We start from the raw sequence: 27,984 nt of genomic DNA, 5'->3' as shown, positions 1-27,984 counted from the left end.
CAATGCAGTGACAGTACTCAGCACAGCCCGTGTTTAGTCTGCCTGGGACCCAGAGAACTTGAGAGAAAAACAAAATATTTGAAAAAATAATTACTTTTATATTCATTACAAGCAAATTCTCTGTCTTCGGCGCTATGAATAAGGCTGTAGACAAGTTCTTAGAGGTGAAAAAGGCAACTTGTAACACAATCTCCGAACTGTCAGATTCACTACTGATAAAATATTATTTTTGTCACTTCAAACTTTATTCCTAAGTAACTATATTAAAAATATGATAATTACAAAATATAATATTGCAAGTCAGAAGCTATTTTACCACAGTTTCCTATCCAAAATAGACTTAAATTAACAGAGGAGAAGTTATTACTGGTACTCAAAGACCACATAACACTTTTAGAATACTAGGTTACACATAGTCTTAACTCAGGAAAGCACTTAAATCCATTCTTATTTTCAGGAAGAGGGGAAGTCTTCCTGACTTAGGGCCTCTAAATCAAAGGCATGACATACCGCATAGATACTACTTGGGCATACAGTAAAGATTTGACTGGTTCGTTTCACAGATGCTTGAACTCCATAGCAAGTCTTATTCCAATATCTATTAAAAACAAGCCAGTTCAACTGAAAGTGCAATTCTCCTTTAAAAGCCAAGTTGTCCCTAGTTTCATATATCATTCTTGCAGCAAAACAGTTACAAGTTGAAACAGAAACATGATGACAGTACCCCACACTTTTTGGTAATTCAGAAAGTCCACACAAAATATTAGCACTCACCAAAAATAATATTCTGGTTCATATAATTCTGAAAATGTTCTACTGATTCTGAAATGTTTCTGACATTTCTCATTATGAAATACATAGGCAGAGCAGCAGCTCTGCAATTTTAAAATACCCTCACTCATTTCTACAAGCTATGAATTCAATGCTAATACCACTGATATTTTAACGTCAATATTATTTGCTAGCACATGGAACTCATGGATAAAGAATTATAAAACAGAAAACTCAAGTGCTTTTTGGATTTGACTAGTTAACCAAAAATTCTGAGATTTAAAAGCTGTTCTAGGTCACGGCCTTTCTCAGGACTGTATTTCCCTCCCCCAGGATCTCTTTAATTTGCATCCAATCAAATTATAAAAAACACAGGCAATAAAGCATCTGACACTTCCCTTGGGAGACCCTTCCATAGCCAACAAGTTGTTGTTTTTCCCCAAGTTGAATTTTAATGTAATTTCAACCCATTGCCCATTCTCATGGAAGCAATGAGAAAGAGTCCCTAGGGAAGGCAACGGGGCGGGGGGGGCACGGGGAGGATCAAACAATTGCTAAACTACACTGAAAAAGTGTATAGAGGCAGTTCAGCTGTGAAGTGTGTTGATGAAAGGGGAACCATGAAGGCAAGGATAACTTAAGTCACAAAACCAGCTTCCCAGCTATCTCTTCTCCATCAGCATAGAAGAATCACAGATGCATGTGGATGGCCTCTAAGAAAAAAAATCAGCACGAAAAAAAAGCTTATCTTTTCATAAATACACCTTTGGGAAAAGAACCAAAGGTCCCTTAGAACTGCTTAACTTCCTGCTTCCCAGAGTAGGAAGAAAAGCTCTTTGAAAGTTATTGCAGTCTTGAAAAGATATCAGCCATGGTGTCTTCCCAGCTCTTCTCACAAACGAAACTGCCATATTACTTGGCACCACCATCATTTAACAGAAACATTGTACCACCTATTACCAGATGGCCCAGAGAACATCCCAAGAAAGATGTTGCCACATGAGATATCATAAAACAGCTGATTTAGTCTATAAGGATTTTTCTTCTTTCACAATTTAATAAATAGTATCTTGCTGCTTATTTAACGTACCCTACAGCTAAATAATATATTTACTTTTTTTTATTCTTTCACCTTCTCCATTGCTAGCAGGATATGGTGAAAAGACAGTTTAGTGAATTAGTTTAGGATGTGTATGCAGACAGCTATTTTGAAAACATTATAAACACAAAACATTATAAACACAAAACTCCTGGAAGATATCATATAAAAAAAGACAAGAGAAGAGTCCTCACTAGGGCCAGCCATAGAAGCAAACATTTCTCATCTAAAATAGATATACATTTCGTAATGTAACAGCCCAAGTCAATATTTAAAGAAAAATAATAGGGACCCTCCAGGAAATATCTATGCTGTCAACAGAGAGACTCCCAAGTAACATCAGAGGGAGGTGGATGCAAATTTAATCTCTGTCTTTCTTCAGAATCTCAGAACCAAACAACAACAACAAAAAAAGGTATGGCAATAGCCAGTAACAGCTATACACTAAAGGCCCAATTCATTTAGAAAAGAAAACATAAATAATTTGTTAATCAATAGATGATGACAAAACGAGCTTGAAGAGATTTCATGTGTCCTCATCAGCAACTTCCTTTCGGCGCTGGGCCCGGAAATGACGTTCAATATTTATTGTCACTTCCCGCTGTAAATTTCGGCTGTTATTTTTTCCAGCTGTTCTGATCCAAGGGTGCTGAAGTACTTGGCGTGCTGTGTAGCGCTTCTGGGGATCCACTATCAACAGCCTGGTTATGAGGTCTTTTGCTGCTATTGTGAAAGAAAGAAAAGGAGAAGAGGGAAAGGAACAGTGATGTGATGATGCTGACAGTTATACATACACAAAATGTCCTTCTTATTTTTTATTAGTTTTACCCTAGAGACTTTTGTGACTATACCCAGAAGATATTCTAACAACTGGATTTAGAACTAGTGACAAGAGATGTTAAATCTCCAGCATATCTTTTCCTGATATCATTCTCCCCTTCCTAAAGGGAGGAAAAAGTGAAGGGAATTTAATCTTGAAAGCATGCTAAAAGCATAAGGCTAAGTGTTCAGATTCATAGGAAATAGCATTGGCTATCTCACCCTACAAGGAGCATAAAAGTCGTAGATCACTGTTAAGCATGTTCTTTAAAAGAATGTATACGGAGAGAGGGTTTTTAGGGTTTCTGATTTTGAAGAGTTCACAAAAGACACTGTACTAGCCCGTGAGAAGGAAAAAAACCTACCACCCTATTGATCTCAATAGAAAATCCACACTGTGTTCTGCAGAGCAAGGGTTTCATTCTCAGTTTTGGACGTCTGTGTAGCATACTTCTTTACAATCTACCATAACCCTGGAGATTGTTTTGGTACCTTTTTCTACAGGGACAATTCACATAAGCAAGGTGAGGAAAACCCTTGCTCTTGCTTCAGAACGGGAGCAATCCACTAAATCAGTCAGACCCAATATGCTGACTCGCAGCCTTCGATACCACCAGAGGACTAAATTCACATTTAAAGCAAACACAGAATCGCCCAAAAGAGACCTGTGAGACACTCTCAACTTCATTGAGCTCACTGTCCTGAACAAAAGGGAGTTCTTCCCACCCTAAGGAAGAAGTCCGTCACTTCTCAGATCTGCTATATATGCTGAACCTTACCTGCAGAAATATTGTCCCAGTATGGGGAAAGGAACTCGTAGTGACCCAGCTGTATGATCTGAAACAGTTCTTCTTGATCACGGTCCTGACTGCGAAAAGGGGGAAATCCGCAGAGCAGAATGTAAAGGATCACACCAGCTGCCCACATATCTACTTCGAGCCCGTAGCCTAAGGAAGAAAAGACAAACCAAAAGTCCTCTTTCAGAAAGACAACTTACAACTGGTAGGGAGCTGTTTCCTTTTCATTCTGTTTTCCAAGGAACACAGCTCTGCTCAGTTTCTCAGAGAGAAGAGGTCAGCAGAAGAATAAGTGGCTGGTACACCACACTTACAAGCTGAACTGCTCTGCCTGGTAATAACCACAGCTCTCACAAGTGCCTCTCTTCAACATGTTTCACAAACACTGTCTCACAAGGCCAGTGTCAATTGCAGCCTAATCAAGAAAACACAGCGTGTTTTTCTAAAATAGTCCTCCTCAGATTCCCTTCAAAAAAGCACTAAGAAATTGCCAAGTTTCCATTGAAATTGGATATAACTGGAGACGTGCAACCCAGCTCCACAGAACCCAGAAATAGTTATACTTGAGTCATCAACAAAACTGACTCCTTTCCAGGTCTGAATCTTTTTGGCTACGAAATCTCCAAAATTTCTTCTCAGGCAAAACACGTTTTGGCCTGTTACTTCAGTTTAACATATATGTTCACAATGTTTCTGCATCATTAGGGGCCTTGGAAAGCCGTTTGGGTTATGGTCATCAAATGGGGCTGACCACCCTCAGGTTGCAACATGAACTCTTGCTCATTTCCCCACACCAGCCATGACTATCTATGATATTTTTGGTTTGGCTGCTTGGAAAACATTGTTATATTACCATAGACATTAATAATGCAAACATGACTGATGTCATGCTTCTGTTTGTCAAAAGCTAAAAGGTTTCATTTCCTCTCACAGATTACGCTGCTAGCCAACCTCCTACCCTGCAAAGACGTATCAGGAGGTTGAAATGTTCTGGAATATTTCCATGATCAGAAAGTTCAGAGTAATTGTATGATTCACAACAAATTATGAATATATATGCTCACCTTTCTCAGCAAGTATTTCAGGGGCAACATACGTTGGTGTCCCACACACAGTAAATATAGGTTTCGTAACCTGCTTTGCAAGGCCAAAATCTGCTAGTTTCAGTGTAGTAGATTTATCTGCATTATGCTGAACCTACATGCAATGAAAAATACATATATTTAGTCCAGGTGCATTTTAAGACAGCAAAAGATAAAGGAAGTAGTTAATAATAAACAGTAAGACATTCTAATAACAGCACCTTCAAGTGAAGCAACATCAAATGGAAACAGTATTTTGATAAACAGTATTCAGAAAGTGGTTTTCCCCCCCCATATATTAAGAGGGTACATATAATTAAGAGGACAAGCAATAATGGGAAAAGAAACCTTTGCTTTACAAACTCTGGCACACTGTAATTTCCAAGAAATTAAAAGGAGGAAGACAAAAAATAACCAAGAGTCAATTAAATGCTATTATTTCCTCTTGGGAAAGTAAACTTTTCCTTCCCCCTGGGAAAGCAAAGAAGAATGCTGTGGGTATCTGTCCGCTTAAATGCGGTATTCCCAAGCAAGCTACTGACTTTACAGCGTCACTTGAAAAATATCTCCATCATACTGGTCTAACACAAAAAAAAACCCAAAACACAAAAACCCCCCCAACAAACCAAGGCTTTACTTTCTTTGCAAATTGCTCTGTTACTCTATCTGCTGCCACGCAAATAATAAATGAGTCACAGTCATCACACAGTAAGAGTTGGAGAAATGGAACCCTGCAGAACATCCTTCTAAATGGGTCTTTTCAGCAGTTCCCATCTCCTGCATCCACCTGGAAAGTAATCAAAACACTTCTCCCCATTCTAATTTTGTATGCATGAGTCTTTAGCATTAATTTCTAATGCAGTTAATGAAACATTATTTTAAGAAACAAAATATGTCAGTGACATAGTTGGATAGAGTACATCCTCAGCAAGTTTGCAGACAACACCAAGCTGGGGGGTGCAGCTGACATGCCTGAAGGACGAGATGCCATTCAGAGGGACCTGGACAAGCTCGAGAAGCAGGCCTGTGTGAACCTCATGAGGACAAGTGCAAGGTCCTCCACCTGGGTCAGGGCAACCCCCAGCATCAATACAGGTTGGGGGATGAAGGGATTGAGAGCAGCCCTGTGCAGAGGGACTCGGGGATACTGCTGGATGAAACAGTGGACATGACCTGGCAATGTGCACTTGCAGCCCAGAAAGCCAACCCTATCCTGGGCTGCATCAAGGGAGGTGTGGCCAGCAGGTCAGGGGAGGTGATGCTGCCCCTCTGCTCCACTCTGGTGAGACCCCACCTGCAGCACTGAGTCTGGTGGTGGAGTCCTCAGAACAGGAAAGAGAGACATGGACCTGTTGGAGCGAGTCCAGAGGAGAGCCACAAAGATGATCAGAGGGATGGGACACCTCTCCTATGAGGAAAGGCTGAGAGACTTGGGATCGTTTAGCCTGGAGAAGGCTCCAGGGAAACCATACCATGGCCTTTCAGCACTTGAAGGGGGCTTATAAGAAAGATGGGGACAGCCTTTTAGTAGGGCCTGTTGTGACAGGACAAGATGTAATGGCTTTAAATTAAAGGAGGGTGGATTCAGACTAGATATAAGGCAGAAATTTTTTACGATAACAGTGGTGAAACACCAGAACAGGTTGCCCAGAGATGTGGTAGATCCCCCGTCCTTGGAAACATTCAAGGTCAGGTTGGACAGGGCTCTGAGCAACCTGATCTAGTTGAAGATGCTCACTGCAGGGGGCTTGGACTAGATGACCTTTAAAGGTCTCTTCCAACCCAAACCATTCTATGATTCTGTATTAAAAGGCCAAGTCATGAAGAATGTAGCAATATAATTAAACACATGAGTATTCATAACACTGGTGACTGATATTCAAATATCCTTTAAGAGATAAAAAGCGTTATGAATTTGCTTTAAATGAAAAATGGTCTGTCTCTGGGACTACGAGGAACAGATCAGCAGCTAAAATGTCTACAAGAAAGCCAAGGAAATCTTCACCCTGCTTTTGAATGGACAAAGTGGAGTATAATGCAACAGGTATATGCCGTGCATACTCATACGTTGCTATCCGACAGTGCTTTAGAAAGCCAAAAATTCAAGCTAGTCTCTATTACAAGACAACTAAGGGCACAGATGGGACAAAATTTCCTCCTATATTACAGGTGACTAATCCCCGTTTATCATCTTTCTAGTAACTGTAAGCACTCATGCAGTTTCCATTAAGCAAAAAGTCCGGGGTTTTGTCTCTCTTTTCTTTTTTTTTTAAAGAAAAAAGTATTACTTTATAATACATTACAGCCTGCTAATCCATTTTTATCTTCTTTATAGAAAATATAAGCACTCTTCTAGTTGTGATGAACCAAAACATTTTAGGTCTTTCTCTGGTTTTCTAAGAAAAAAATATTTTTCCTTATGAAACTTAGTTTACTACAATCATGTAGTCAAAACTTCTGCAGGAGAAAGCTAAAATGGCACAGCCATTTTCTCTGTTACACTAGTCAGCTTCATGATGGTGGGTTTTTTTTGCCACAATGCACTGTGGACACAACAAGCTAACAAAAATGAAAAATAAATTACAAAGGTAACAGTTACTTCCTAGAGCAGCATGTATCCACAGGATTTATAATCTAACAATAGGGGTCAGTGGTAGAAAGCTACAAAGCCTCACACTTGAAATGCTCAATTTTATATGCACTATGAAAATATAAACCTGAATTTATTTTCCTATCATATAAATAAAACTTTTAAGATGATATAAGAAAATGGAATTTCAACTAATACCCTGCATGCTACTGTATTCAGATAAATAACACTTAAACGTTTATATACATTTTTAGAAACCAGCAGTGGGGGTGGGGAGGGTGGAGAACACACTGCTCTTACTCCCAATCCTAAAATCAGCAGGAAATGTCTTGCTTTGTAAAAACACAGTGTTACACTTTTTCTTTTATCAGGACGCCAGACTCCTTATCTCTCACCACAGCACAAGGTGGCAACACTGCATCATCTGTTCTTCCAGGACAAACCCACTGAGCTTTCATTTTATTTAACAACTGAACAGGTAGGAACAGCATGCACCGTAGATATATTTTCACAGCTTTGTGACAATCATTTCAAAGACAGCATGTAACCTGTCAGCCCGCCTGAAAACCTCAACCCAGAACTCCTCAGCATCTTCACTAACACTCTGCTCAAAATAACTCAAAGTCAGCTCAGGCAGAGTAAGCATTCCCTTCATCCCCAACTTTGTACTCTCCAGTCTACCTTTCCATCACCTGGCATCACACTGAGCATGCAAATAAGCTTCACAGTAGAAACAAAAGCTTCTCAGGTTGCTTTTATTCCTTCCTGAGGCCACGGCTACTTACTCACAGCAGCATCACAGAAATGAACAACCTGCTCAAGAAAAATCTAGCCTCTGACATCTGCAGTATGCGCTCTGTAAAATGGTGAGAATAAAGCACATACGGTAACATTAAATGAACGTACTAGCCTTACAGTGACGCCTAAAAGACAGCTATTACTCTTTCTGCATTCAACACTACAAAGAATGGTTCCAAAAGTCCATTTAAGAGTGTTGCCTTGTCTTACATGCCTGTAGAGTTAATGAGATAAGAAAGACCTGTATTCAGTACACTTTCTATAGACGGTCAGTTTAGGTCATACAACTGCACTTACGTACTTCAACTGCAAGGGAAGCCAGTATCTGGTACTCTTGGACTAATGCAGACAGAATTGCTCGCTACCCTCTCAAATACAGATGCCAGAGCAGGATATTAGAATACTATCTGAGGATTTCTAGCTATCCCAGCCATACATCCAGAAAATTATAATACACTAATACAAAGCCAAGTTCACCGTCAAAGAAGGGATAAATTGATATCGTCCTTTTTGCCTGTCTGTTGATGACTCCCGCTACTTCATGCACTTGTTTCTTTTCATATCTACCTTGTGAAATCTATCAGGGTGTTTAAGATTATGATTTATAGATTAATATCTCTGTATGCACATATATGTGGTAGCACAGGTTCTTCTTCTAGACATCATGAAAGCAAGCTACCCCATGTCATGTTTTGTATATTTGAAACAGATAGAGCTGAAGAAAAAGCACTGCTTACGTGTTTTAAGTTTCAGACATCCCTGCTAGCTAGAAGATTCTCTATGAAAAACCTTACAGAAAATTCCCTATGTAGGATTATCATACTGAAAGCTCTTGACAGGTAACTGGTTAAACAGGATTTTAATTCAAATACACTCAGAAATCTCAGACAGTGCTTTGTGTACATGTAAATAGTATCACAAAAGCAAAGTTAAAGGACAGAAAGGCACTCAAAGTGCTCATGAAAACTTGACCGAAAGAGAAGAGAAAAAAGGAAAAGAGCTCAAATGAATAAAAAGCTATAACACTTATTTAGGAAGCTGAGTGTTGAACAATAACCACATTCGTATGTTTGGGAAGCATAAAAAAAGATAAGCATACCATCACAAATACAATCTTTCCTCCTAAGGGGGACAAGGAGGTGACCTTGTGTCTTCCACAGCTATAGCCTGGAAGAACACCACATTTTGAAATTAATTTCTCATGCACAGGTCAAGAAAAGCCAGCAACTGCAGAATTAAACAGCCCCTTAGCTAAAGCCCTTGGCCAGAAAATTCTGCTCCTTCAGCATTAAAAAACTGACTAGCTTCCTTTGTAGGACCAAACACACCACATTGCTCATCCTTGGTAGCAAAGGTTTTCCTGCTGAACACCTAGCCCTAAATGAGGTGATTCTGTTAGCAGATGGGAGGGAGTCAGAGCAGCTGTCTTCATACCAGCTGTCAAACAGATTTTGTTTTTGTAGCGCAAGTCACCACCCTTCTGCCTCACAGTTACGCTGCAAAGAGTCTCATCCTTGTGAGCAGACACAGTAGTGAAAGAGAGAGAGGGAAAACCAAAAAACAATGATGGTGGACTGTTACAGAAGTTTATAAGTAGGGAACAGTGCCATAAGAGGAACAGTAGTGCAGTGAACTAATAATTAAATCAAGTTTCCAACTCCCTCCTGTGTCAATAATTTTGCAATTCACTAGACATCAAAGTGTACTTCCACCTTTTCCTCTGTAGGGACAGAAAGGGGTTTCCTTCTTTCTCCAGCTGCTTGTTTTCGTGAAGATTATGGAAATATTTTCTTCCCCGCTTTGCTGCTGCTCTGTCAACTCCAATGAAACTTAGCCAGTATGTTCAGAAGTCATTAGGAACAGGACAAAGCAGGTTTACAGGAGACAAATGCATTTCCTTAGTAAAATAGACGAAAGATCTTTTCCCTTCCATTTCCCATTTGCTCTAAAGGGTTACAGAAAAACTGTTGACAAGAAAAAGGACGAGATCCACCTAACTAAAAGAAGACCCCAAAGTAGGACAAACAAGTCGACAACCTAAAAGCAGATATCTGTTTCTGTCCTCTGTGTACCAAGAAAGTCTAGGGAGAATAATTCAAACTTAAACATCCGTAGTCTAGGAATGTGAAGCGAGAGGTATACCACAATCAAGGACATCCCTGCAGGATCTTGCAGCACCGCGCTTCCTCTACAGAAGGCTGCCTCCAGCCCCTGAGCCACCAACAGCAGGTGAACCCATGAAATTTGATTCAATACCGTTTGTTACTGTTCAGTACTGGCTGACATCAAGACTAGTGGCAGTCTTCTTCGTGCTCTGCTGCTACTGCTCCAGTCCCTGAGGAGTCAGAGGCAGCATGTTAAAAAGTAAGAAAAGCCAGAATCTTGCTCAAATGGCCTTTATTTATAGGGATGCTTATACGATAGTATGTGGGCTATCCAACTACCCAACATGTCAACATATCAAGAGCTTACAAACTCATTTGGCTTGTTGACCAGACTAACTTTTCAAAAGGATGCCTCATGTAAATGATACCTAATATAGGTGTTCACAGCCAATGAGCAGCAAAGTGAAACTGGAACAGGTACAAGTTTCTTTCCCATAGTGTTTGAGTAACACTTGTTCTTGTATGAGAAAATACCTACAGGCTGGGGGCCAGTCTGTCCCTGAAAAGTATTTTCTGACTGTCAGAATGGGCAATGTGATTATTTCAGTGCTACGTAACTTCGCCACTGCCCAGCAATCTGTTTTGCAGTGCTGTGAGCTAAATGTGAAAACAACCATAACAGACCTGTATCTTGCCTCTCTTGGTTTATCTTCATCACTGTGATGATTACATATTATAGAGGGAAATGGAGCATCTGGTCTCAGGTGTTCCACATGCACTGGTTTGTTTTTAGCAAACAGGAAAGACAGAGCTTGGTTCATAATGGAAAATTAGCTTCTGGGAAAAGCCCTGCAGTTTTAAGTGAAGTTTTTTTCTAATGGCAGAATGAGTCATGAAGGCTGGGCCTACAAGCCTACTTATTCCTGCAAACCAGGCACTTGCACTCGCCATCTTTTATTTACACACAGACCACATACCAAGGATTGTCATCAGACTAAGCAGGATGCATAGCAAGACCTAGTATAGATGATAGTGGTTAGTCAAAAAGTTTGGGAGCAAACCACTCAGGGCCAGCTTTGTTCAACCTCTGCATGTCCTACAGGCTACACTGCTGCTTTTCTCCAGAAATTCACACTGATGTCTTCCCAAAAGTAATTCCCTTAAAGAACTGAATGGCACATAGGACTAAATCATTCATTATATTTTTTTCTGGCTAACTATGATCTTTCACCAGCAGATCAAATCAGATTTCTTAGAGACTGGCAAATATTTGGTTTCTATCTATCAGGAAACTTGGAACACTAGTACAAGAGTGTGATACACGATTAGCAAGGGAGAATTGCCTACTGTTAGTGTTCTACAATGGGTGTCTTGTCAAGTATCAATACTGCAGACGTTTCTATGCATATCACACATGTGAGTAAGTCTATTGACTTCAGCACTGGATGCAAAGAATGTAGCCTCAGAAATGTGATGGAAAAAAGAACCTTCCTCTTTGGCATGAAGTTAGTATTTGAGCTGACTTTAGTGCTGTATTTCACCAAAACACTCAGATTTTACTGTCAGATTATTTCAATCAACTGCATCATACTTCTGCTCCTAAGAAAATAAATTGTCACAAGATAGAAATCGCTACAGTAGAGGACTAGCACAGCATTCTGCAAGATGTGTGACTGCAGTGGACAAAAATTCCACCAAATAAATAAGCTAAATTAGCAATTTTAATAAATTTTGGTCTGCAAGGAAGACGCCTTACGATTCAGTGCATGCCTCATACAAAAAAAAATCATCTTTGCATACCTAAAAGTCAGATATTAAGTAACAGGCCTGATTTTCAAAAAAAATACAAATGTTCACTACCGGTGAAAGCCAGGTCATTTTTATCTGAATTTCTATCTGCAAGCACTGCTATCTGCAATGCACAGCAGTTCTACATGAAGCAAACTGATGGTAATTTCACTTCAAAATTGTATCCATTTTTCCAAGCAGTCCTGCCACAGCACATTATCTCTGCATAGTATTTGCTTAAAAATATTCAAAGATCCATAGCTAAAAGGAAAATAAATTCAGCTCCTGCAAACATGTAATTTGTTTGTCAATACTTACCAAAAGATTCTCTGGTTTGAGGTCCCTGTGGACAATGTTCTTACTGTGAATATAAACCAGTGCTTCACACAGGTCAGTGATCATGACAGCAGCATCATGCTCTGTGAACTTCACACTTTCTATGATTGCATCAAATAAGTCTCCTCCCGGGACATACTCTAGGATTAGGTAGATCTCAGCTTCTGTCTCATACACTTCAATTAAGCTTACTATATTAGGATGAGAGAGACTCCTAATAATCAGAATTTCACTTTCCATCATGTCCTCTTTCCCCTTCAGCTTGGATTTATCAACAATTTTCATGGCATAGATCTGATTGGAGTCACAGTGGCGACATTCTTTCACCACTGCAAAGTTCCCATCCCCAATAGTTCTGCCGATCTCATAGTGTTTTTCCACATCAGTTCTGGTTTTAATGGCATGCCTCCGGCTTGTGTTTTCCAATCCCTGAGCCTTGTTTTCTTCTTTATTCAGTCTGCGGTCCCCTGTTTTTTCTCGCCGTGTCATGTCACTCTCTCTACGTATGATATTTCCCTCTCTTCTGGCACCCTCCTCTTTAGCTCTTTGTCCCTCTCTGCCATCCCTATGTGTTTTAGATGGTTTCTCAGCATCCCTCGGAGTATCTTTCTTTAGCCAACCACTTTGGCTCATTACACAGCTACTTCCATTCTCTTCCTTCACTTCACAAGTTAGCTGCAGCCCTTCTACAGCATTCTTCTTGATTTTTACTACTTCCTTCCCGTGGTTTTCATGTTTCTCCACACCCCTTTCCTTCTCAAGGCTCCTTTTTTGCTTCTCTAGCCCTTCGTTAACATTCCTATGTAGGGGCTTCCATGTCCTCCTACAGCCATTATCTTTCCAAACAACTTCCTCACCTTCCAGACAAGTTTCTGAAGATTTTCGGCAATTCCTGATTTTTGCATTTCTTTCTACGTGGTACCTCTGACATGCACCTGCATTCAGGTCTCTGTTTTCAAATGAGGCCTCAGCCCGCCTTTCCCTTTGTAACCTTTGTCTGGCCTGCCTTTCCTGTTCACACTTCTCACACCTCACCACCTCTTCTGAACTGTCTTCTAATCCCTCCTCAGGGCTCCTCTCGCGGTCAAGGTACCTTTCGCTTTCTCGGGCTTTTCTAGAAGGCTTCACTCCTTGCTCACCACCCCAGCTCTCTCTAGTCCACTTTTTTTTTATTCTCATTTTTTCCTCTTGCTTTGTCTTGGCTTGACTTTTTCCTTCACGCCCAGCTACCAGTTTGGGCGACATAGCATCGCTGCAGTTCTTGGTAATTTCTGTCTCATCAAAGCCACTGTCCACTTTCGAAGCCTTGTCATATAGCCTGCTCTTCAGTTTTTGGGACTGCTCCTCGTTCTGCTGAATGGCAGCACTGGCAGCATAAGGATTTTCAGGATAAAGTTCTTGTAATACTACTTCCAGGTTCTTCAAAGTCAGGGGCTCCCTACCCATAGCTATGAATGCATCACCTTCCCTGAAGAAGTCCGAAACACTTCGGATTTCTCTACCTCTCAAATTGTAAAGCTTTCTCACACGGTCATTCTTCCAGCGTGGAAATCCCAGAGCTTCTGAAATGTCAGCCATCAGCTGTTCAAAGGTCTGGACTGATCTCCTGTTGAGAAGCAAGGTTATTCTTCTCAGTGTGTGTCCACCAGGTTTCACCACCGTAATAATCCTTGGCTTCACGGGACTGTGCTCTGAATGTATCGTGTGAAAACCATTATGGGGATTAAAAAATGGGGACCTATGACTGCTTTCACTCAAACACGGTTTTCCATAGTTTCCATGACCAACAGGAGGGCAAGACCCTTGAAGTTTCCTCTCTTTTACTTTTGAGCTTGCATTGTGGGACGAATGGCCAAAGAAGCCTCGGCGTCCTAAAGCAAATAAAGAGCAGGCATATTATTCAGTTTGCATCATCAGATCTTTCGAGTAATAGTTTTCTACATATCTGTGTTTGTGACCTCAAGAGTAAGAGTAGGAGCACTCAATGCTTATAAAGGACTTTAACTGCCAGTAAGGAGTAACTACATATATGTGCAACTACAAAAGTTTTCAAGTTTGTGAGAAAATGTAAATGCACTCGGTGCTATTAAAAAAACCAGTAATATTGGAAACAAATAGATCCTTCTCCTAAATCCTCCTATGTTCCAGAAATCCTCAAAAAAGCGGGGTTACTTGCACCAGGATTGCATCCAGATTGTTTAGCATTCTCTTATGACTCTGCCTACCATGAACTCACTTGATTCCCTTCTGAACCCAATTACAATTTTGGCCTCTGTAAACCCTGTGGCAACAAGTTCCACAATTACATTGCATGAAGTAAAAGAAACTAATTACTTCTGTCTTAAAATTGCTACCAGACAGCTATGTGTGTGCAACTTTATATTCTTATTAATCTCCTCTTCACTTTCCCTGGACCGTTCATTCTAGATTTCTACAACAAAATAACTAAATGATATTATTCCTAAAAAGCATTACTTCTGCTATAATTTTACCGCAAATTTTAATTACATTTAATAGTAATGTGATTTATTTTTTCCCTCAAAGAAAAGCCATCTTATTTTGTTTGATAATTGGAGTCCTGGTTTTCCAATATTTTGGTTTGACGTTTTTATTCTAAAAACTATGTCAAATCACACTGAGTCCTGACTGTCTTCTAGGGACATTAACAATTTTCCCTCTCATATTTCACCTTCGAACATCAACCAAAAAGAATACCACCATTCTTTACATGTAATTCTGAAAAGGAAGAACTGAAAAGAGAACGCATGGCTATGGGCAAACCAAGTGATAATATAATTCACTGTCTATGAACACAACAATAAGCTAAGAATAAAAACACCTCCTTAAACTTCTCTGATTTCTTGTACTTAGTAAGATTAAAACTTCATTACAATGCAATTCTTTTCAGCCCCAAGTAATAAGCTTTCAGAATGAGATCAGATCACAGAGTGCTTCCAACTCCATTTAATAGTCCTGCAGTTCAGCTGAGAACAAACATTAGTATGTATAAACTAACAGGACCAAGCCAAAAGAAAGCACTCAGAATGCTTAGTGAACCATTACAAGGAAATTCCCATACACAAATGACTTATCTTCCAGAGAATCCCACCCATTTTCATACATTACTGTGATTACAGTGTCACAGTGCAGTGGGCAAATCCACAAAAGACAATGTGCGTGCATGAGCGTTCCTCTTGGTGCTAGGGTTATCTACATTTTGGTTTTCAACTGCTGAAAAGGCATTTTCAGTATTTCAAGCTATGTATTTTTATGTGTCCTTTTCATCAAGGCACAACAGAGTGAAGAGGAAATACGCCTCCTCACCTAGAACAACAAACAAAAGAAAAAACTACAAGTGCTGTCGCACTCGCTCTGCCTCAAAACCAGCATCTCTGAAAGGCCAGGGGTTGAGTCAGGAAAGCACATGAGACACTGCTGCTGACCTCCGCTCTGCTGGTGACTTTGATGTACAATGATGGACACTTCTCAGTTGCAATACTTCCACCAGCTAAGCGCTGCGTGCCCCCCAGCACGTCCCTTAACTCTTGGCTCCATTTTCTTCCTCTGCCAAATGAGACACATACTACTTCTCCAAATATATATTACAAAGAAGCGCAGCCGCCCCCCCAGCACATCCCTTAACTCTTGGCTCCATTTTCTTCCTCTGCCAAATGAGACAGATACTTCTTCTCCAAATAAATATTACAAAGAAGCGCAGCCGCCAGCACACTGATTGAAGATGTAAGCATTATATAAGAGCTACGTGTGACTAATGCTTGGTGGTTGTACAAGTTATTTCTGTATTCATTCTGCTTTTTGAGGATGATCTCTTGTTATCAAAAGATGACTACATATGTGTTAGTGATTTTTCAGCAATCAGGTATTTACATTCCACCTAGAACAAAGCCTACTCTGAATGGGGGAGAATAAAAAAAAAATCAAAAAAAATCTGATGTAATAATAATTCTCTGAAATCTAAATCAACTCCAGAACATGTTGGTTACCAGGAACTGCTGAAGCTCTGCATTTAATCAACATTTCCAGATTCTTGCGTACCCACTGTCATCAAAGCATTATCTTGCTTATGGGAACAGTGTGTGACATTGTTACTGCTTATAATCTTGGTACAATATAAAAACAATGTGGCACTAATAACAACTTTTCTCGCAGATTATGTTTCTCTCAGCTATGCTGCCATTATCACACCTTTCTATAAACCATTCATTTTAAGTGCCTTGGCTGCACTGGTGATTGTTTCAATTACCCAAATATCAATTATGTTTCCTTTCTTCACTAAATCGGCTGGCTTTAAACAGAAATAACAAGTTTATTTTTTAATTCTATAACTAACAGAATAAGAGCATTTTATGTAATTGCTAAGAACAACCCAGGAATGGGGTTTTGTGCTTTTTAAACTGGCTGAATCGCTAGCCAAAAACAGTTTGACACAAGCCACATGTAAGAATTTAATACTTTTAGGAACAAGAATAATGCTGCATGATTTTCTAAGATGAAAAAGGAAGTCACATGAATGCTTAAATCAATGCATAAAGGAATTAATTTCCCAATGTTTTCTGAGAAAAGGGAAATTGTCAAATTTTGTCAAAGGGCTGGTCACAATGACTATATATTACATAAAATAAAAAATTAAATTAAATTGGCTGTTACAACTATTTCAGTCATAATTCCTGTTATTTTCCAGTTATGCTATATTTATTTGAACTGATACACATGAAGCTAGTCTCAATCTGTCACGAAAGTGCACACAAAGCAGTAACAAGCATTTCTAGAAAGCCTTCAAAGGTCACACACATATACAAATCCTACAGCTACAATTTATATTGCTTCCAAATCTTGTTTCCATATTTATATACAAGTGGGAGAGGAATGAAGAGGGAGGTGGTATCAGAAACACACTTCAGTGTGTCTGAGCGCTGGCAAATTATACATCAGAGAATAAAATGCATCTTTTTCTTTTACTGTCTTACTGAGAGCTAATCGTTATCAAAAACACATATTTCTTCTAAATGTTAATATGGATGGATGCATGCATCTGTCTTTTTTTATCCATATACACATCTATCTATATATGCTCATGTATCACCAAGTATCAATATACAGGATGATGCAAAAGATTAAGGAAGCAGAAAATTGTAGAGGTGGCAGAATTGTACTCCAATCAATCCATCTATATCTTAATCCAATTAATCAATCTATATCTTAAGGAATTGCTTGGCCACACCCCTTACAACGGCAGAGTAACAGGGTTTGCCAGAGGTCAACCTATTCTTGCAATTAAAAATGTGCTGCTGCCATTTGTCCTTCAAAACTTATCCCTTCCTTTAACCAGTCTATAAGGTTTTGTTCATTAATTAAAATATTGCCATTCATCTTGCATCCTCTCTTGGCTCTCCTCCTTGAGCTCAGAGTTTCAGTAATTAACTGAATAGTTTACCCAGCAGCTAATTCTGCTATCAAGTCACAGGTTGCAGTGAAATTAAATTTTTACAAGGAGTATTACAACACAATTTAAAACAGAAGGCAACACTGAAATAGGATCTAGTTATGGCATTTCTTCCTGTGAATAAGATGGTGTTATTTAAGCCCTGCAATTTCTTCAGAGGGCCTTGGATCAATAGGAAAGCCTCCACTTACAAAAGCAACGGTGAAAATTCACTGAAACATTAGCAGCATTCTTCATGCAAGCGAAGTTGCACATGACAGAAACTATGTATCTGGTAGTCTTTTTGATATATTGGTCCCAACACAGGATAAACAAAACACTGTTTCAAATAGGAAGAGAAAGAACTGCACTAAAAATGTCCAGTTTTTCCCTTACCCCCTAGCAATGCCTGCTGAGGGCATGCAAAACAAAGACCATAGGGGAAAAAAATTAAGCTTAATTGGAACCCAAACCATTTAATTCATGTCAAAGTATCAAGTATCTTAAGAGTACTTGAGGGTGAACAATGCCTCTGGCCTCTAACTCGGAGCTGCCAAGCATGTAGTTCACACGGGTTACCGGTGTGCATCAGCAGCTGGCTCGGGGATGGAGCTGAGCCCTCCGGAGGCAGGCCATCTTGATCTCCTCTGCTTGTAAATGATTAAATTTTGCAACTTTCATGGCTAGCGCACACCATTAGTGCCCAAGACTGAGGTAGCTGCACGACAAGTCTCAATGTACTAAATTAGTTACACGGAAACAAAATATGATCACGGGCATCCTTTTACACCAAGTAAATTTTACATGAGCATTATTTACAGCCCTGCTGTTGGAAACACTGCTGGTGACTTTTTCTCTCAAGAGCCACAGCTGTAGCACCCTCTCTTTCCTTCCCTCCCGCTCATCCTTGCCTCCTTTGCCACGCTTTACAGGATTTCAGTGCAGAGATTTTGAGTCAGGACTGGTGATGATTTCAGCAACAACAAAAAGGTAGTCACACTCTGTCAGTTTTGTCCAGATAAAATCCTCAGTAGAAAAAGAAACTCACATTTCACAAGGAATGGATTGAGACAGTGTCAAACGTGGCAGGACAGTCCCTGCTAGTTCCAGCCTGAGCAAGCTCCAAAGGCTCACACAGCTCAGAGGTGAACCCTGAGGACCCCAGCGTGATTCAAGCCAAGTCTGAAAAATGGTTTTTTCCCCCATAACAGCTATGTTAGAAACTGCTAGAGGAGACTCAAGCACCAGAACTGAGAAGACAGCTTGTCTCTCTGTCCTCTTGGCAATCCCACGGTGCTCCTCTGTGTAGGAGCTGTTTGATTCGGCCAAGAGCAGACAGAGCAGGTCACAAAGGAAAGGAACCTCTGGAAACGGGGCATTCAGAGGTATTGTACAAGCTATTTTGGTGGGAGGTCAGTGTCTGGTTGCTTTCAAAAACCCCATCAGCTATCAGGCCAAGACAGTAATGTTACTATGAAAAGTGGAAGTTGAGCAGTTGAATCAAAAGTTTGGGACTGTAGTAAAGGTGGCTGGGCTTCTCACACGGAGATGGAGAGTCAATAAGGAAAACCCAGAAGACCGGAAATGGCCTGTCAGAAGGGAGACTGGAAGAAAACATGGAGCATGGGGACTTTGGCACCAAAGAAAACTAAGACTATAGACAAACATGTACAGAGACAGACAAACAGGACTAGGGAGAAGGGGTCACTGTCCTCCCATGCGTTCTGGAAGACAACTGGCCCAGAAAAGAGACAGGACTAGACGTTTCTTCTAAAACAGGGTACGGCAAAAGGATTAAAAACAGTAGTTGGTTGGGGAAACGCCAAGGAGACACAATGCAGTATGAGCTGGGAGGGGGAGCTGGAACTTGCAGGGAGAGAAGATGAAGGGTGGGAGTAGGAGAGGGAACTGAAAGGGTCATTGCTTTTCTGGTATCACTGTCCAGAAGCCAGCCAGCATGTAGCAGGGCCAGACACTGAAACTGAAAAAGGAAACCTAGTGAAGAACTGGACTGGAAGGATATGAGAAACAAAGTTATAAAAGGAACTGTGACAGACTGCAGGGAATGGAGCAAATAGGGCCACAGTTAGAGTCAGTTCCTATGAACTCTGATATTGGCTGATAGCAATTTCTATGAACTTTGCTGACACAGTGGAAGCTGACAGAGACTGTAATAAGGAAGCAGTAAAACGTGAAGGTGAGAATAAGTAAGAGTGGGTCAGGAAGTCAGGCTGGATGCTGAACTTCAGCAAAAGGACAGGATTGGGAGCCAACAACAGAACTGTCCTCACATGATCTGCTCCTTTCAGCTCTTCATAAAGAACATCTACCTGCTTTTGTTGTCACTTACCATATTAGTTCACCTTGACTTTTCTTTTTTAAAAACCAGGAAAACCTACATGCACACAAACAGGTGACTACATGAAGAGAGCATTAGCAAGGTCATCATTAAGACAGGACAAAATCAAGACTTCAGTATAACTTGAATTCACTTCCTCCTTGCAAACAAAATAGTTTAGAAGTGCCTCCAGTTTTTCCTATGTCTACTCCAGGGTACAGTGGACCCTTTTTTACAGATAAACTGGAATCAGGACTGTGCCATGTGAATAGTGAAAGAATACAGGAAGAATCGTTTCTCTGCGTAAGGCAGTGAGTGCACAACCCCAAAGAACTGAATTTTCTCTCAGCCAATTCCATAGAGTTTAAAGGCAATCAACTTAATCTAGATTTCTCGGAGGGGATTACGTTCTGGTGGCCAAAACAATATCCTGAGACCTGATCTGCAAACCTGCTCAGTGCTCAAGCTGCAAGAAAATATAGTGGAAAAGGTACTTCAGACACAAGGCAAGATAACACAACACATAGATAACACTAAATTGTCCCAAAATTTAGGACCTGGGCATCTCAAGCTGCATTCTTCCCCAAAGTAAAGTACTTTTGACTGGTTTTTGCACCTTGACTCCCACTGAATGCAGTCCATGCCATCTCTTTACAGGCATCACAGCGATGCTAATCTATGTTTGTTGCTGTAGCAATAACCATGACAGAGAAGCCCACAAGTTAATAAGCCTGTATTAACAGCAGGGTTCAAAAAGCATGCAGTGAAAGGCACAAACAGCCAGGGTAAACAGTAAGTAGATGCTCATTAAGTAAGCTTTGTCCATCATATGGACTGATGGAGCCAGAGACCCTGGGGGGGGGAAGCAGCATCTGATAGTGTAATTAATGTTTATATCTTAATGCACAGGAACATGGGTTGGGGGGATAGCACTGCTAATCAATAGTCATAAAGGCTTGACTTTGTAACCTGAAAAATGTTACATTATAAGTACCTGGCCTTGTAGAAGTTGTGGTTTTTTTAATACATTGAACAAATCTTACATGTTCAGAATATATTTGATGGTAAGGCAGTTATAAAAGACACTATGCAATAAAATATTACTGTAAATAATAAGGTATTAGAACCACGGTTTACTAAACCAAATAAAATATGCACAATCTAAGTGTTTTTAGAAGACTGAAGTGTACTTTATCCAATTACATAAAAAAAATAACTCATCATGATATTTGCACAAATTCTTATCTTCATTAGCCACTGGTGCATAAGGAAAACAAAACCATGTTCAATATTACAAATACCATTTATTACCTGGAATCTTTCAGGAACAGTTTTTTAAAAAAGGGAATCAGTTTGATTTCTGTGTTATTTCTGCTACCCTAATGGACATCTTCAGTCATACTCATGTCAGGACATCCATGTCTGATTTGCACTAGTGTATGGAGATCAGTTGCTGACCCAGTCTAACCCAATTTGCAGAAAATTAAAAATCACTCAGCAGCTCAGGCAGCACCCTTAAATTCACCAAAGATAAACTAATACAGGCTCATTGACAAAAAAAAAAGAAAAAAACCCCAACAACAGAATAGCATCTGTATCTCATAAATATAAAGTTTTAGCCCTAAAAGATCGTATAAAATTAGTATGTTGGGATTCCAAGTTCATTATCTTTCACAATTTCACATGAAGCACGCTTAAATTCACATGTAATATTATTTTTCCTTTAACTGCCAGCCCTGCAAACTCAGCTATGTGTCAAGTTGGGTTCCTTCTGTTCCACACGTCACTAACAGAACTACAGTTTCTCCTCGCCAGATATGTCTGGTCCCATTAAATGAGTGCCAAAGTGTCAGCTGTGAGGAAAGAAAATGTCCTTAATGGCTCCTCTGAGAGTGCAAGAGTATGGGAGATGCACACCTTTGGACCTACTCCCTGCCCTCATAAGGGCAGGCAAGATGACTTCAAAACTTTGCATCATACACCATATCTTCAACATATCTGCTTTTTCTTTTAAGAATAAAAACTTTTTCTTTTAAGAATAAGCATCCATTATGTCATACAAACTGGAAAGTAGAGATCTCCAAATCTTTCAGTCCCATAAACACCATTCTTACGGAGGAAGGGACTCTACTCCCGTCTCCCTGCCCCTTTCTCTCACTCCCTTTTCACTGCCAGTTTTGGAACATAGACCTCTGAGTTTTTGGGAAATGCTAGACGGTAAAGACTACCAGAGCAGCCAAAAAGCATGAAAATGCCGCAGCAAAGGAGTTCCTAAGATGGGAAGGGCTGTCTGGAGGGACACCCTTGGTGGAAAACCTTGCAGCTGGCTGGACTTCAGCAGGGAGCGGGAGACTGAGCAATGGCAACATTGGATCTCTCACTATGGCTAGACAGGCTCTAGATTTTTCCATTCTGAAAATTGATGGTGCCTCTGTGTCTCCCCCAGCCCCACTGTGCGTTCCACCCCGCAGTGAAATGCATGTAGGAGGCTCAGCATGCAGCAACACGTGACCGTATTTACTGTTTGAGAACCATGAGAGATAGATGACATTTAGCAGCCACCTTTCCTTCTTTCTCCTCAAAGAAGATAAACTCAAGGGGTTCCTTGCCTTATTTGTTTTTTTCTCCTCCTTCCCCTTTCTCCTTTGCTAATGTTGAGCGCTCTTTTGCAGCTTTCCCTGGCCCTTCCCAGCCCAGCTCCCCGCAGGATGGAGCAGCAAGGTCCAGGACAGCCTGGCTTGCTCTCTCAGTGTTACACTCCCTTTCCAACCTGGCAACAGTGGTTGCCCAAAAATTACCTTCCCAGGTGTTCACTTCCTTCTCCTGCAGGCTCACAGTCACCCCACTGTACAGTTTAAGATTTTCTAAATCAAGCCATTTGTAATTAAAAAATAAAATATTTACAGCAAACACAGATGGCTATTGCCATGTGTTAGTGTTAAACTGCACTGAATCACCCCAGAGCAGCAGATGAAAGTAAAAGATTTCATGTAGTCTGTTAATGAGTCACAAGTACCATGATTTTTACTTTTTTTTTTTTTTTTTTTAGAGCAGAACCCCACTTTTATTATCTTCTTTCTGACATTTTAAGGGTAGCAAATCAAAAAGCAAGCATAAAGCCCTTTAAAGAAGTATACAGATGCATACTCTGTAAAGACTAAGTGAAACGTAAGACTGCACGTGAAATGAATCAGTGCCTTTGGAGGTGTGAGGATCAGTTTAAGTTGTTATCCTGCATAAAACCAAAAAAAGAATATTATGAAACTACTCATTTACTTCATTTCTTTCAAAGATGACAGGCAGTGTGTTTTACTGGGAACAGCCATGGCTGCTTTCTGCAGTTTGACAGCTTTAGGGTCTGCCCCAGTAACCAAAAGAAGTGAGGTCTGCAGTGCGAGGACCTTCCATCAAGAATGTTTCAGCAGAGGGACAGAACCGACAGAGGGAAACAAAAACATCTTACACAACTGTGATATTTGCCAGGATCCATCTGGCAAAGCCCTTCATGTGTTTCTCAAGGCTCACTGTACAGGGAGTTTCACTTTCATGTTGACGCTTCTGACTCCTGAACTACCATATATTTCAAATTAATTATTCAGTTTCACCACAAAGTAAGCTTTCACTGCTTTTTAATCCTACTAGCCAACGTTGCCTCAGTCAAAGGAGCAGGATTTTGTTTCTTCTTGTGGGAGATTTTATTTGCATAGCTTCCTAAATCTCAACTTGATGACTAATCAGTTGCAACTGAGCAAACCCAATGAAAATAAAGAGAGTTTGCAGAGGTGTCACTGTGGGTTTGATTAGGCTTCCAGATACTTTATTACCAATAATCTTATTGTATAACTAAAGGAAAGACCCAGCCAGAGCCTGATTCTCTATCTGGTTTGCAAAAGGGTTGATTACCTCAAAGTTTTCTTTGGAACTTAGTATGTTTAAGAGAGGTTAACTTGCATATCAATGTAGAATTTCCAACCCCGTTATCACAGAACCACTTTTCAGCAGAGGCTCATCTATTACAAAGTCATCAATGCAAAATAAAATGGGCTTCTCAGGGAAAACTCTAAGCAAACTAGACCTAAGAGCATGATGACAAGCAGAAAGATCAGGATTTTCACACCACCAGACATTTGTCAGCATTTCCATTAGCTACATTACTTGGGATGACAAGAAAACTAAAAAGTTGGAGTACATACACAGGCTAGCAATACTGATTGAGTGGGAGGTGGTGTTTTCAGAACGATTACTGAGTGCTTCTTCTAAGAATATGACATAAATAATTGTTTTGCATTCCTACAATAATTAGACTGAGTAAACTATACTAGCAACAGAGGGAAGATGGTAGATGTGCCAGACTTTCATTTGCAGTGAAGGCAAACTACTGCTAGGCAAGATAAACAATTTGCAAGCATTACCAAAACTCCAATTTATATTAGAACCTATCGAAGTAGTAGCTCCACCTTCTTTTTTCATTGTTTCCAATATGTGGTGAATATTCCAAAGGGACAGACCCCATACCCTGAAAATGAGAAAAACTTAGAAAATAGTATATGGTTAAGAAGTGTTACATTCACCTCATTAAACTACTACATTTTCAGCTCTGACCCAAGTTGCACCGAAGCCAATTAAAAGATTCACATTATCTTCAGTGAGATCTGGATCAGATCTGAGTCTGCTAAAGTCACCATAATGTTTTGGTGCTAATTATATTTAAGAAAGTCTATATAATGCTGATTTCAAATATCGTTGAATGTTCAGAAATCACCAGGTCAAAGGAAAAGACAAAAAGCAGTGACAGGAACCAACTCAATTAGCCCTAGAGCTGTTGGAAGAGACAGGAGGACCATCGGCTTCCCCAATTTCTACAAAACTATAGATGTTTCTGCAGAAAACAAACTAAGCTAAGTAATCTTAGAAATGGGGAAATGAATCCCACACAACTTCCCTTAGTCACCACATGCTGAAAGTCCTGTAGATGCCAAAATTGTGAAGCTCCGCAGAACAAGACTAGAAAAAGCAGCAGTGCAGACAGATACAAAGCATATAGTGACACCACCAGATAAAGATACATTCCAAACTCAAGTTACCATGCCCAAGGTAATTAACTTGAGTATTAAAAAAAAACAACAATAAAGACAAGGTAACTTTAGCACAGCTCAAATTCAGAGGCTTGAACAGCTGCCAATATCTTGAATTAAAACCAAGTTATCTTTGCTGACAGTTTAAGTCCAATTAACTAATTCAGGTTAATGAAGCACAGATGGAGATTTACCAAGAAGCTAGCTCTTAGCTGATGTGTTCCCACAAAAATTTTCATGGAAAGAGTCATGCCATTTCAGGGAGATCCATGCCCATTACACTATAAGAAAGAAACTCTGCAGGATCAGTTTTATCCAGACAGCCACAGGATGGCTTCCTGAAATATAAAATGCAGCCACCTCTTGAGAAAACCACGACAGAGTTGCTGTAATAACAGCACTTCTACTACATAAAGTTGCAGTAATAGGTTTTGTAAGCTTGGTTCACTTGCTGACTGTTTTGGGACTCTGCCGGTTTTCAACATTTCTAAGAGTCACAACTGCCTTCAGACCATACAAAAAATACAAGAAGCATCAAAAGGAAAAAGGGAGGGGGGGCTAAAGCAAAAGGAGACAAGGGGGTGGGAAGGCAGATTTGCATGCAAACATGCGTATAACATACATTTTCATTTCTACATAAAGCTAGTAGCAAAACCATGCAGGATGAACAATCAGGTTTGGTGCTGAACTCTTAGATTATCCCCCTCCCTAAACACAGGCTGCAATCTAAACACTCAGAGGAAGAAGCCAGAATATTACTAGGGGTTGGTCGGTTTGTTTGTTTAAAAGGAAACCTATTCAGTGCAGCAAAAGTTTCAGTTTATGAGGTTCTGTCCGAAACGTGAAAATTGTTCCATTAGCTCATATCAGTGTCCCATCCAGTCCTGCTAACATTGTGTACTGAATGTTCCCTGAGGAAGGCAGAAGATAACGCTGCACAGTGAAAAGTGATGGAACAGTTTTCCTATAAATATCTGTTCTGTAATTCAATAGGAGAAAACTTAACCAATATAACTACAGAAGTCAGGGGATACGAGGGCACAACCGGCATTCTTCCCCAGAGGTTTGGCTACCGCATGTCAGAGCATCCCCACCTGACACAAACAGCCCTTGCCACCCTTTGTGCCTGCACCTGTAATCCACTTAGCTCCACCTGCAGGGAAAATTCACCACCCTTAACTACGCTTTAACACACAGCTGTGCAACAGCTTAAAATCTTTCCATGGCCCCCTGAGCAGCCCACGAGCGCTCACTCCACACAAACTGGGCTCACACCGTCTATGGAGAGTGCAAGTTACTTGTAATCTTCAATCTTTTTATTGCAGTATAGCCGACACTGTGCGTGCCTTTCAAAGCAGTAACACAGTGACTTCGCGCTCAGGGCTTCGAGGCTTGCCGCTGTACCTCGGCCGGCTGCTGGGGTGGTCTCCCGGCCTGGGAAGGAAGCGCAGACCGCCCGGCCCCCCGGCCCCCTGCGGGAAGCCACAGGGACTGGCTCTCCACCTGGTAGCAGCCTTTCGCTCCGCTACCCAAGGGCTGGGCCACTTCGTTAGTTTCCGCTACGAGGGAAGGGGATGGGGAAGGGGAGCTTCGCTTTAGTCGAAATTACAAGTAACTGAAGGAGCACGGTGGAATGACCACTCCAAATTCACACCTTCGGAGACCTCCTTTTTTTTAAAAGCCTTCCCTCCTTCCCAAAGCCCTCGCCTCAACCCCACCGCCGAGCGGGAATCGCCCCTTCCCCCTCGAGCCCCCGCTTCAAGCCCCAACGCCACCGAAAGCTCCCCCAGCTCGCCGCGACCCCACAGGCGCGCAAGGACCCGCGGAGGAAGTTTGGCCGCCGCCTCACGCCCCCCGCAGCCCGCCCCGATCCTCCCAGCGTGACCCGCCGCAAGGCGCACTGCCGGGCCGGGGGCCGGCGATGTGCCCCGGGAGGGCCGAGGGAAGGGGGCACTCACCCGCGCAGTGGCCGTAGGGGCAGCAGGAGCCCGCCGCGGGCTGGAGCGGGGGCGGCGCGGCGGCCGGCATGGCTCAGCTCGGCAGGGCGGCTCGGCTGGGCCGGAGCTGGGGCCGGAGCTGGGGCCGGGGGCTGCGCGCACCGCACCGTGCCCCGCCGCACGCCGGGTCCCTCCGCGCCGCCTCCCGGCTGCCGGGGCAGTGAGAGGGAGGGGAGCCGGCGGGGAGGCGGCGCCGCGTAACGGTCACACCAGCGGTCACACCTCCGCACCCCTCCCCGGCGCAGGCGGGAGCGGAGCGGGGAGCGGTCCGCCCTCCGGGCACCCCCGCGGGACGGCGCCGAGCCGCCGCCATCCCCTCGGGCGGGCCCGCCCGCTCTCCTCCCGCTCTCCTCCCGCTCTCCTCCCGCTCTCCTCCCGCTCTCCTCCCGCTTCCCGCCTTTCCCCGGGCCTCCGCGCCGCCAGCTGTCGGCTGAGGCGTCGTGTGCTCGGCCCCTGCCACCCAGACGTCCCCGTGTTCCCCTCAGCCGGACACCCACCCGCCCCGCACGGGGGGCTGCGCCGTGGTGGGGCTCCACGCACCCCCGTGCCATGCCCGGGCTGGTGGGACACGAGGCGCAGCCGTGCGGGCACCCACACTTGTGTCACAGCCCTTGAGTGCCATGTAGGCTGGGCTTGGGTTAAAAAGGCCAAGCGCTAAGGGACCTAAATGGAGCATATGTTGGATGCGTGGACAACTGGCTGCCCGACGTCTTTACCATAAAGTGTGAGAAGGAGCGAGGAGTTAATTTCATCTGCCCGTGGGGATGCTAGCTACACATCTGGCACACAGGGTCACAGGGGCACGTTCAAAAGATATGCGGGAGTGCAGTGACGAGGCACAAAACTGATACAAGGATTGTATAAAAAGAAGTTGGACCACTTACCGTACTGAGAGGGAGATGCAATTGGTAACAGCACATTCATACCTTTGCAGGGGCAAATACCA

The 27,984-nt window shown here is 41.8% G+C and overlaps 1 protein-coding gene across 2 annotated transcripts; it reads right to left on the bottom strand.

The window, feature by feature from the left end:
• Positions 1 to 77: 77 nt before the first annotated feature.
• On the bottom strand, positions 78 to 27,240 carry DCLK3 (doublecortin like kinase 3). Of its 2 annotated transcripts, none has more exons than XM_055709550.1 (5): positions 27,000 to 27,240; positions 12,168 to 14,056; positions 4,551 to 4,683; positions 3,469 to 3,636; positions 78 to 2,590 (listed from the first exon to the last, which is right to left on the bottom strand). In XM_055709550.1, the coding sequence occupies exons 1-5, from the start codon at positions 27,067 to 27,069 to the stop codon at positions 2,397 to 2,399; spliced, it is 2,454 nt and encodes an 817-aa protein (XP_055565525.1). In that variant the 5' UTR covers positions 27,070 to 27,240; the 3' UTR covers positions 78 to 2,396. The 2 variants fall into 2 exon arrangements, with proteins under 2 accessions (XP_055565525.1, XP_055565524.1); XM_055709549.1 differs by having other exon boundaries at positions 78 to 2,593; positions 27,000 to 27,230.
• Positions 27,241 to 27,984: the final 744 nt, after the last annotated feature.

This window comes from Falco cherrug, chromosome 4, assembly GCF_023634085.1.
Source record: "Falco cherrug isolate bFalChe1 chromosome 4, bFalChe1.pri, whole genome shotgun sequence".
NCBI lineage: Eukaryota > Metazoa > Chordata > Aves > Falconiformes > Falconidae > Falco > Falco cherrug.
Note: the sequence above shows the minus strand (reverse complement) of the source record. Positions and strands in the feature narration are given on the sequence as shown.

Excerpts from the sequence above, each read along its gene's own strand:
- DCLK3 (XM_055709549.1), bottom strand. The coding sequence starts at position 27,069 with ATGCCGGCCGCCGCGCCGCCCCCGCTCCAGCCCGCGGCGGGCTCCTGC. Across the intron at positions 14,057-26,999 it reads CCCCTACGGCCACTGCGCGG|GACGCCGAGGCTTCTTTGGC; the intron begins GTGAGTGCCCCC and ends TATTTGCTTTAG. Across the intron at positions 3,637-4,550 it reads TGAAATACTTGCTGAGAAAG|GCTACGGGCTCGAAGTAGAT; the intron begins GTGAGCATATAT and ends TTTCTTCCTTAG.